The following is a 12002-nucleotide window of genomic DNA, read 5'->3' on the forward strand; positions in this document are numbered from 1 at the left end:
CAGCTAAGCTGCCAGCTGGAGAGAAGGAAACGGCGCGCACAGCAAATAATGAAGCGGCAGCTAAATAACTTCAGAAGCCACTAGACGATGATGAGGTTAGCTATATATCCAATGGGGAAGAAGGACTTTTCATTTCAGGTGACAGCAACAATTTCGCTGGTCTGTCATCGCCAGAGCCGTCATCAGACGAAAAAGAAGAGGAGGAGCAGACCCTCCAAACTAAAATAAATGAGTTCTAGGGGAAAATGGATGCCCTCAGACAAGAAGTTGCGCCCCTGCTCGAGCTCATGAAAGCGAAACAAGAAGCCCGCAGAGCCAAAGAAAAGCAAGAGTTCGCATATAAAAAAGCCGCTAAAGCAGCCAAAGCAGCGGAACAACAACAACAAGAGCAGCTTCTACAACAGCAAAAGTAAGTCCCTCAACCCAAGCGACAACAACAACAGCAGCAACAGCGGCAACAACAGCAATTGCCTGCACAAGTTGCACAACAACAACAACAGCTGCCCACACAAGTGCCAGTGCAGCAACAAAAACAGCCACAGCAGCAACAACAACAGCCAAAACAGCAAAACACACAGCAACAACAACAAGCAGCAGAGGCAGACAAGCCTAGTGGAAACAATCAGCATGTGCGGACTCAACAGCAGCAGCCCCAGGAGCAGCAGCGAGGGAGAGTACACCAGCAGCAGCCCAGCCAATAAGTTTAACATCTTTCTTACTTAAATCCTTAGAACGAATCTTAGAAACTCATATTAGAGACATTTTAAAAGATGTCCTCTAGCCAGTTCGCAGCACGCTTATATGAGGGGCAAATCTACGGAAACAGCCCTCCATGAAGTCGTTCGAACAATTGAGAACTCGTTACACTTTAAAGAATATACCCTAGCTACCTTCTTGGATGTAGAGGGAGCTTTTAACAATGTCCTAACCGAATCTATTCTCGAAGCCCTAGTGACTTTTGAAGTAGAAGACTATATCAGAAGTTGGATTATTTCAATGCTAAAAGAGAGAAGAATTCAAGCAAGTTTAGGAAATTCAAACTGTTTTAAATGCTTAAATAGGGGTACGCCTCAGGGGGGCGTTCTTTCCCCACTGTTATGGCTCCTTGTCATGAACAATATCCTCGTGAAGCTTGAGAGAAGTGGAGTGAAGGCAGTGGCATATGCGGATGATCTGGTTGTACTTGTATCAGGAAAGTTTTTACCTGTGATCAGTGAAATGACTGACACGGCTTTGAGGAAAGTTAGCAACTGGGCTACAAGCTGTGGCCTAGGAGTTAATCAAAGTAAAACGGAACTGATGCTTTTTACAACTAAAACCAAAATCCCTGTCTTCCCTCTACCTCAGCTCAACGGCCAAATCTTATCACTTTCTTCTAGCGCCAAATATTTAGGTGTAATTTTGGACACTAAACTGAGCTGGAAGCTTAATATAGAAGAGCGGGTTAGAAAGGCGAGCATTGCTTTCTATGCCTGCAGTAAAACCTTTGGGAAAAAATGGGGTCTTAAATCAAAAATGATTCTATGGACTTACACAGCGGTTGTACGACCCATTCTTACCTACGGCGCCATTGTTTGGTGGCCTGCACTCAGTAAAGCTTATAACATCAACAAACTTAAGAAAATCCAGAGAACAGCAAGCGTAGGGACGACTGGAGCCCTCTGGTCGTGCCCCACGGAGGCTCTAAACGTTCTCTTGCACCTCTTACCCATAGACCTTCATATCAAATACCAGGTCTCTTGTAGCGTTTTAAGGCTAAAAGAAACAGGTAGTTGGAAGGCAAAATCTTTTGGTCACAGTGACACAACAAATTTAATACCATCGGATATGCTTCTGACACCCACGGACTACTGCACCCCTATTTTGAATACTGTAATGAATTGCAAGGTCAGCTTCCCGTCGAGATCAGACTGGGAAGAGGGCATTGTGACGAGAGGTTTCGACACCTGCATTTTCACTGATGGCTCAAAAATGGACTGTGGGGTCGGTTCGGGTGTCTACTATGAATCCCTCAATATCTCAAAATCCTTTCGACTACCAAACTTTGCCAGTGTATTCCAAGCGGAATTGCTGGCAATTAAAGAAGCTTGCAAATTACTTAGAGTATATCCAAATCAAAACCAAAATATAGCTGTACTAACAGATAGTCAGGCAGCTATAAAAGCAATTGCTTCGGTCACGACATCCTCCAAATTGGTTCAGCAGTGCAGAGAGGAACTCTCATTGCTGAGTGAAAGCCTCACAATCACTCTCATCTGGATCCCAGGTCACAGTGGTTTTGAAGGCAATGAAAAGGCGGATGAACTGGCCAGGCAAGGATCAGCCCTTCATGAGTCACTAGCAGAAATAGTTAACATTCCCATAGGAGTCATGAAGGGCGATATCTTCTTAAAATACCTAACAAAAGCCAACAATAGGTGGCACAACTTGACTAGCTGCGTCATATCCAGAAAAATCTGGCCCACCTATAATAAATCCAAAACATATGACCTAATCTCTAGACCTAGAAAATATATTAGCAGAATCGTTGCGGTGTGCACAGGACATTGGCCGATAGGGGAACATGCAGCAAAGTTGGGTATACCGCACAATACCTACTGTCGCAGCTGCTTGGACCAGCAAGAAAAAGAAACGGTCTACCATTTCCTATGTCAATGTCCCGCCCTTGCTAGGAAAAGAGCACTCTCTCTGGGGAGCGAATTCTTTAATGTCATAGATAACATCTCAGAATCAAAGATCAAAGACTTGATCTCGTTCCTTAATGCAACAAAGTGGATTTAGGACTGCCTAACACTTGTTTTTCCCTTTTTTTTTTTAAAACCAATTAAAAAATGTATTTCAAATAAATCCAATTATCACTCAAAGGTTTCATAAGTTTTGGTATCAAAACGGCGCATCCTGCGCTAATTGGGTCAATCAAACATGGTTTGCCTTGACCGCCATCTCTACCTACCTACCTACCTAGAAGCAAAAAGGAAAACGTGCCACCCATTAATGTGTTCAGGATGGACCTAGAGGACACTATAAAGCTATGTAAGTCGGCCATAGGCGAAAATTTTTTTATTAAAAGATTAAATAGTAATAAACATGCGATCCACTGCAGTACAGTGGAGGATCACAAAAAAATTAGAATATTGTTAAAAGAGGCCACCACTGAGTACTTTAGTTTTAACCTTAAGTTGGAGATCTCAAGATCGTCAGCGTCAAGCCATTCCAAACGGCTTTGTCCAGACGGGAGGAAAGGAAACTGCCAATATTTTTAGTGCAGCTCCCAACAGCAAACTGGATAGTTTGAGGAATATCACCGTCCTCAACTACCAGGTTGTCACTTGGGACAAATTAAAAAGGCGCAGTGACATGCTTCAATGCGTGCGCTGCCAAATATCCGGCCATGCCGCAGCCAACTGCAGTCGCACTGTGTCAAGTGTGGAGAGAACCACAATAAGGGGGAGTGTAAACTCGAGGAGGAACGGGTCGAAGATAAGGCCCAGCTAAAATGTGCAATCTGCGGAAGCGTCAGGCACCCTGCTAATTATCGGGGCTGTCCAAGGTTTCAGCAAATGAAGCAGCAGAAAACGCAGGCTGTCGTTGAAAAACGTCCAGTGGAGCGTGCTCGGATTGTCAATCCGAGTATCTCTTTCGCCCAGATGGCGCAAAAGCAATACCAAAGGCGACACAAAAGCCACCAAAGAATGTCCAACAGGCCTCCGTGCCTAAAGCACCGGCAGGCGGCAGAATCAGAGGTTTTGAGCTTGTTACTGAGCATTCAAGCACAGTTAACAGGGCTTCAAAGCCAGATAAGGCAGCAGACAGTGAGGTAGATCATATCTGCACTCAACTGCCTAGCTTAACGCAACATAGGTCGTAATGGGCGCGCTGTCAGAGAGGCCCCTTAGGATCCTAGCTGTGAATGTAAATTCACTGATTAGGGTCGAACGTAGAGCTAACCTTTTCCAATTGTTGAAAGATCTATGTCCTGATGTGTTGTGTTCTGGATTTGTTGCTTCTAGACTCGAGACTGACAATAACAGACTTTGTGAGCCAACAACCAAGAAACTGCCTTCGTTCAATTGAGTACGACAACGACCACTGCGGACTCGCCGCCGTAACACAGCTTCCGAACGAACTTGTGAAATTGGAGAAGTATGAAACGGAGCATTCTTACAACTACGGTAAGATGCGCTGGCCACGCTTCACCAACGCCTTAGCAAGAGAACTGCGTTCGAATAACATAGACCCTCCAAACGACAGAAATCTGTCGAACAGTGAGATTGATGGTTATCTCCAACAAATGGACGATGCCATCCTACAAACGATGAACAGAACGATACCTAAATACAAAGAACGTGACCAAAATAACGTTTACCGAAACGCGACTATTGACGCACTCCACAGACAAAAAAGCGGACTATTGACAAGACTTAAACGTTCATACCGGCGATTTACCGACCCACACGATCTATAGATTAGAACACTGAAGTCATCGATCAAAAACATCAACCAGTTGATAAAAGAAAATTATAGGTTGTCTATTAATCTGTATTGGGACAACAAAATTCGGGCCGTTAATTCTAGCGACCCGAGCATGTTTCCGCTTGGACGACCTCTTTATAATCGAAGATCCGCAAGAGAAAGTGGAGGCGGTGGGTGCTGCCTTCCAGCAAGTGTACAAGGTTAATGCTAGCATTAACCCGAACCATGACCTGGAAAACAGGGCCCTCCTTCATCACTTCTATCTACGTAATGATTTTCAAGTAAGCGGTGTTACTAATAGTCTTCAAAGACAATTGGATCTCATCTTTACTTCTGATCCTGATAATTCAATTGTGATCGAGTGTGATCACTTACTTTCTAATCTCGATAATTTTCACCCTCCCCTACTTTTCTCGTATTCTTATCAACAATCCCGCACTTCCACAGCTCCCGAATACTTCTTTAACTTTCGAAAAACCGACTTTCAGAAACTTAATACTCTTCTCAGTGCCACCGATTTTGACTTCGCTAATAAAACTATTGACGATGCACTTACGATTTTCTACACTAAAATTTTCAACTGTTTTGCTTACTCTGTCCCATTTTTGCCTCGTAAGAACTTTTCCACCTCCCCACCATGGTATAATAAAGAGCTTAAGTCCCTTCGTAACCAAAGAAATAAACTATGGCGTAAATATTTACAGTCAAAATCAAGTTATGACTATCATATCTTTAGAACCACCTTTACACAGTTCTGTAATCTCTGCGAAGAGCTCTATAAAAACTATATTTCTCGCATGCAATTTTCGATCAAATCGAACCCTAAATGTTTTTATGAATTCATAAATTTAAAAAGAAAATCCGATGGTTAGCCTTCCTCACTGTCGTTCAATGACACCACTTCTTCAGATCCTGATGTTATCAGTAATTTCTTTAGGTGCTTTTTTGAACAGTCATTTACTGATTGTGACTCTGAACCCGATATCCATTATTTTCACTATCTGAAAAAATCACCTCAAACGTCCTATACAAACATTAACATCGATACGACCATGGTCAGTGAAAAAATTTGCAAACTGAAAGATGATTATTCTGCTGGACCTGATGGTATACCATCCATAGTCTTAAAAAACTGTTTAACTCACCTGGTTCATCCGCTTACCACCCTGTTCAGATTATCTTTAAAGCACGGCATTTTTCCAGAGTCATGGAAAGTATCATATATAATTCCTTTTCACAAGAAAGGACCTAAAAATGATGTCTCCAACTATCGTCCCATTTCAAAACTGTCATGCATACCTAAATTGTTTGAAACCTTTATATATGACGCAATATCTTTCCACTGCAAACCGGCTTTGTCACTGGCAGATCAACTACCACCAACTTAGTAGATTTCGCTTCTCATATACTTTCAACAATGGATCAAGGCAATGAAGTCGATGTTATAGCAACTGACTTTAGTAAGGCTTTCGACAAAATGTTGTTGTTTATTTAATACGTTAAATACTAACGTTACAAATTACAAAAAAATACTTAAAACTAAACTTAAATACAACAAAATTTTAACTACTCAGAGCAAAAAATTTACATCTAAAGCTTTCAGATTTACAGTTATCATTTGTAGAACCAATGAGAATAAAGAATTTATTAAAATTTTTAATTAACTGATTAACAGGACTATTCGCGCCGTAGTTTCATCTGCTGAAAATAGTTCGAAGTGGTAAATTCCTTCTTAAGTTAGTCTGACTCACATTGAAACATATTCGATCGAGAATTGATGGACATGAAATAGATCCATTTATAACACCAGTTATGAAGCAGAACTGCAAGTACTCTCTGTGACCAGAAAGAGATGGCAAGTTTAACAATTGAAGTCTTGAAGTGTATGGAGGCAAAATAACCCTATCTGTCCATGGCAAAAAGCGAAGAGAAAATCTTAAAAATTTACGCTGTATACTTTCAATTCTATTTATGTGTATAGAGTAGTATGGCGCCCATATAACGCACCCGTATTCAAGAATTGGTCTGACAAGAGAAACATAAAGGATTTTAATTACATAAGGATCACGGAAATCACGGGAAAACCTTTTCACAAAGCCAAGCATTTTATTAGCTTTCTTTATAATATAATTAAAGTGGTCAATAAATGTTAATTTTGAGTCTAATACGATTCCGAGATCAGAAAAACTAGATTCACGATGTAAACGCGTTGAGTTTAAACGATAGTCATAATTAATTAAATTGCGTTTGCGTGTAAAACTCATTGTCTTACACTTGTCTATATTTAAAATTAAACGATTGTTGTTGCACCATTCCCAAAATGTATTAAGATCATAGTTGTTCACAGTCCGTAATGGAATTAATTTTTCTAAATATTTTTACATCATCATAGTCGGAGAGGCGACCGTCGAGTTACTTAGCTCATAAGGTTAGAGGTTAAAATTGGTGTCAAATGAAAGATAAGTTGATACTGAAAATAAAAAAATAGGGTTGCCACTTCTAAAATGGGAACTTCCATGTGGCAACCCTATTTGAAAGGAAAAATTGTCACATAACTAATACATTCATATCTTTGTTATTTGGCCAGATAAAAGTTTTTTTTTAAATGCCAAACGAAAGTCAAAATATTAAAAAAAAATAATAAAATAATATAAAGAACGTAACCCTACAAATGTGGCAACCCCATTCAAATGAATACAACACTGACAAAAATCTTCTTTGAACAAAACAGTATAACTTTTTATGCACTAGAAAGTTAAACTATACGCCATATTTTAGATAATACTCTCTTCTATCTAAAAAATGTCGGGTGCCACCTCGCAAGTGCAGACAAGTACTCGGCAACCCTACTCAAATGCTAAAAAACCCAAAAATCACTTGTTTTTTGGCCAAAGTGTATAATATTTGATAGAGTTAAAGGCTGTAAAATACATCATGTTTAGCTTAGACTCTCTTCTATCTAAAAAATGTCGGGTGCCACCCCGCAAATGCAGACAAGTACTCGGCAACCCTACTCAAATGCTAAAAAACCCAAAAATCACTTGTTTTTTGGCCAAAGTGTATAATATTTGATAGAGTTAAAGGCTATAAAATACATCATGTTTAGCTAAGACTCTCTTCTATCTAAAAAATGTCAGGTGCCACCCCGCAAATGTAGACAAGTACTCGGCAACCCTACTCAAATGCTAAAAAACCCAAAAATCACTTGTTTTTTGGCCAAAGTGTATAATATTTGATAGAGTTAAAGGCTATAAAATACATCATGTATAGCTTAGACTCTCTTCTATCTAAAAAATGTCGGGTGCCACCCCGCAAATGCAGACAAGTGCTCGGCAACCCTACTCAAATGCTAAAAAACCCAAAAATCACTTGTTTTTTGGCCAAAGTGTATAATATTTGATAGAGTTAAAGGCTGTAAAATACATCCTGTATAGCTTAGACTCTCTTCTATCTAAAACATGTCGGGTGCCACCTCGCAAATGCAGACAAGTACTCGGCAACCCTATCCAAATGCTAAAAAACGCAAAAATCACTTGTTTTTTGGCCAACGTGTATAATATTGGATAGAGTTAAAGGCTGTAAAATACATCATGTTTAGCTTAGACTCTCTTCTATCTAAAAAATGTCGGGTGCCACCCCGCAAATGCAGACAAGTACTCGGCAACCCTACTCAAATGCTAAAAAACCCAAAAATCACTTGTTTTTTGGCCAAAGTGTATAATATTTGATAGAGTTAAAGGCTATAAAATACATCATGTTTAGCTAAGACTCTCTTCTATCTAAAAAATGTCAGGTGCCACCCCGCAAATGTAGACAAGTACTCGGCAACCCTACTCAAATGCTAAAAAACCCAAAAATCACTTGTTTTTTGGCCAAAGTGTATAATATTTGATAGAGTTAAAGGCTGTAAAATACATCCTGTTTAGCTTAGACTCTCTTCTATCTAAAAAATGTCGGGTGCCACCTCGCAAATGCAGACAAGTACTCGGCAACCCTACTCAAATGCTAAAAAACCCAAAAATCACTTGTTTTTTGGCCAAAGTGTATAATATTTGATAGAGTTAAAGGCTATAAAATACATCATGTTTAGCTAAGACTCTCTTCTATCTAAAAAATGTCAGGTGCCACCCCGCAAATGTAGACAAGTACTCGGCAACCCTACTCAAATGCTAAAAAACCCAAAAATCACTTGTTTTTTGGCCAAAGTGTATAATATTTGATAGAGTTAAAGGCTGTAAACTACATCCTGTTTAGCTTAGACTCTCTTCTATCTAAAAAATGTCGGGTGCCACCTCGCAAATGCAGACAAGTACTCGGCAACCCTAATCAAATGCTAAAAAACCCAAAAATCACTTGGTTTTTTGGCCAAAGTGTATAATATTTGATAGAGTTAAAGGCTATAAAATACATCATGTATAGCTTAGACTCTCTTCTATCTAAAAAATTTCGGTTGTATTCTCTTTGATCCGCTAAATGTTCGGTAGATTGATTTAATTTTAAAAAAAGTTACTTTGCTTTTAAAATGCAGTCACTTAATAAAATAAAAAAAAAAAAAACTAAGCAACTAATCAAGTTGTTTATTGTATTAAAAATTATAAGTGTGCATTTTGTTTTAAATAAATTTTAAGAATTCACATATAAACCAGGGTCGATAATTTTTGAAACCAAAAAAAATCATAGTAGAATGAAACCCATTGGAAAAGGAGGTGAATATAATGAAAATTAAAGGAAAAATAAATTACGGGTGAGCCGAGTTCGGGAAGCGGGTGGGTTGAGTTTTTAATGGTAAAAAATGGTATATCTCGATTTCCGGAAAAACTACAAATCCTATAGAAAAAAGTTGTATGGCAAAGTTGTAGGTAATAAAAAGATCTACAGCTTTTGTATCAACAATTTTTTCACATAACCTCAAAATTTATGTGAAAAATTCAAAAAACCGAGTTTTTGGTTTTTTATTTTTATCTTTTTCAAAAACAAAAAATTTTCTACGAAATTTGGTGAAAACTTACCTTGTTATGTCTCGAATACACTGTAATTTATTTGATTTAAAATATTAATTTGTTCACCTTATTTTGACTTAATACCAAAAAAACACCCTAATTTTCAATCGAAAATTCACGTGTCAAAATATCAGCTTTTTTCAAAAAGTCGGTGGGCATTTCGTTCGTTAAAATGTCTATTTTCTGATGGTGTAAAAAAAATTTACATTAGTATACTATAGAACATGTTCTAGTAAAATTGAAAAAATGAAAAAAGCTTGAATTCAAAAAAAATTTTTATCATTCTTTACAATTTTGGCCTATTTATTCAAATTTACACTTTAATTACTCAAAAAACATAAGATTTCATGTAACATTGATTAATCTTACGTTTTTTGAGTAATTAAAGTGTAAATTTGAATAAATAGGCCAAAATTGTAAACAATGATAAAATTTTTTTTTCGAATTCAAGCTTTTTTCATTTTTTGAATTTTACTAAAACATGTTCTATAGTATACTAATGTAAAATTTTTTTTACACCATCAGAAAAAAAAACATTTTAACGAACGAAATGCCCACCGACTTTTTGAAAAAAAGCTGATATTTTGACACGTGATTTTTCGATTGAAAATTAGGGTGTTTTTTTGGTATTAAGTCAAAATAAGGTGAACAAATTAATATTTTAAATCAAATAAATTACTGTGTATTTGGAACATAATAAGGTAAGTTTTCACCAAATTTCGTAGAAAAATTTTTGTTTTTGAAAAAGATAAAAATAAAAAACCAAAAACTCGGTTTTTTTAATTTTTCACATAAATTTTGAGGTTATGTGAAAAAAATGTTGATACAAAAGTTGTAGATCTTTTTATTACCTACAATTTTGCCATACAACTTTATTCTATAAGATTTGTAGTTTTGCCGGAAATCAAGATATACCATTTTTTACCATTAAAAATTCAACCCACCCACTTCCCGAACTCGGCTCGCCCGTAATTTATTTTTCCTTTCATTCTTATCATATTCCCCTCCTTTTCCAATGGGTTTCATCCTACTATGATTTTTTTGTACTTTTTAATGTTTTTGAAGGCATCGGCACTGGTCTAATAGTATTAATATATCCGTGATTATTTTTCGTTATTATTCAAAAAATCAATTTGAAAATGTTTCCATGTTTCTTGTGTGGTGAAAAACATAATGCACGCGATTTTGATAAGATTAAATTTGAGAAATGTGTTTTAATATTAAAAATTCGAAAATCAAAAAACTTTAAATATTCGGATATTAGCCTTCCAAAAGAGTTCTCAGAACTTGGATATCACAGAAAGTGCTTTAAAAAATTTACAGTGATTCACCAACATGTAAGGTTTATTTTTTAATCAAAATTTTTGGATTTCTGGTTAATCTAATTGTGTTAAATAATATTTTACCGACTAGGATTTGAAAAGCTCTTGCAGTTCACGGAATCTGGGGTCACATGATGACGAAATAAATTTCAGCACTTCCTGTCATAGTACGCTTCCAACGAATGAGGTATGTTATATTGTTTTATATAAGACTCCACATAAAATATTTAAAATTTCTCCAAATATTCAATTGTATAATATGAATTTCGTTTACAGGTCGAAGGAGCGTCTTCCCCATCTTCATTAGCCTTGGATGTGAGAAATGTGTGCAATGATGAAAATACAAAATGTTCAGTACTGAAATCACAGGTAAAATCCAGAAAGCCATGTATTTTTTGTGGTAAAACATATAAAAAAAATAGCTATTACTCTGCGACATCAATATGCTCATCAAAAGACGTTATTGAAGCTACAAAACAGTATGCGGAATTAGTTGGTGATTCCGATTTAATAGATAGATTGAGAAACTGTGACAGTTTCTTGTATCACCACTCTTGTAAGGCTTTGTTAAAAAACAAATATAACAAAAAAATAGAAAAAAAAATATCATCAACCAAGTGGCATGCATTACGTCTCATCCATAAAGAGGCATTTGATTCACTCACATATTTTATTGAACAAAATATTTTTATTGAGAACAAAATATTCTATTTACAAGATCTGTACTTAAAATACAAATCTTCACTTCTTGAAATCGATTCTTCCTTCACAAAAAGTGATTTTAATTATTACTTAGCTACCAACTTACAGTACAAATTGTTAAAAAAATATGGTGATAATATTGTTATATGTTCTTCAAGTGATCAAAATAAGAAAAAAATAGTTTATAAGCAGGGATTAGATTTGCATTCCTTTATCAATATTATACAATATTATACACTTTGGCCAAAAAACAAGTGATTTTTGGGTTTTTTAGCATTTGAGTAGGGTTGCCGAGTACTTGTCTGCATTTGCGGGGTAGCACCCGACATTTTTTAGATAGAAGAGAGTCTAAGCTAAACATGATGTATTTTACAGCCTTTAACTCTATCAAATATTATACACTTTGGCCAAAAAACAAGTGATTTTTGGGTTTTTTAGCATTTGAGTAGGGTTGCCGAGTACTTGTCTACATTTGCGGGGTGGCACCCGACATTTTTTAGATAGA

At 36.8% G+C, this 12002-nt stretch overlaps 1 protein-coding gene across 1 annotated transcript; it reads left to right on the forward strand.

Annotated features, from left to right (window-relative positions):
• The first annotated feature begins 245 nt into the window (after positions 1 to 245).
• On the forward strand, positions 246 to 11795 carry LOC129906471 (UPF0746 protein DDB_G0281095-like). The gene is made up of 4 exons (XM_055982257.1): positions 246 to 365; positions 429 to 674; positions 10887 to 10982; positions 11072 to 11795. Exons 1-4 carry the CDS (start codon positions 246 to 248, stop codon positions 11753 to 11755), a joined length of 1146 nt encoding a protein of 381 aa, XP_055838232.1. The 3' UTR covers positions 11756 to 11795.
• Positions 11796 to 12002: the final 207 nt, after the last annotated feature.

This window comes from Episyrphus balteatus, chromosome 1, assembly GCF_945859705.1.
Source record: "Episyrphus balteatus chromosome 1, idEpiBalt1.1, whole genome shotgun sequence".
Classification (NCBI taxonomy): Eukaryota; Metazoa; Arthropoda; class Insecta; order Diptera; family Syrphidae; genus Episyrphus; species Episyrphus balteatus.

Bases quoted from the DNA above. Each gene is read 5' to 3' on its own strand.
- LOC129906471 (XM_055982257.1), top strand. From the start codon at position 246: ATGGATGCCCTCAGACAAGAAGTTGCGCCCCTGCTCGAGCTCATGAAA. The intron at 366-428 runs GCAGCGGAACAA...CCTCAACCCAAG, and splicing joins AAGCCGCTAAAGCAGCCAAA to CGACAACAACAACAGCAGCA. The intron at 10,983-11,071 runs GTATGTTATATT...TTTCGTTTACAG, and splicing joins GTACGCTTCCAACGAATGAG to GTCGAAGGAGCGTCTTCCCC.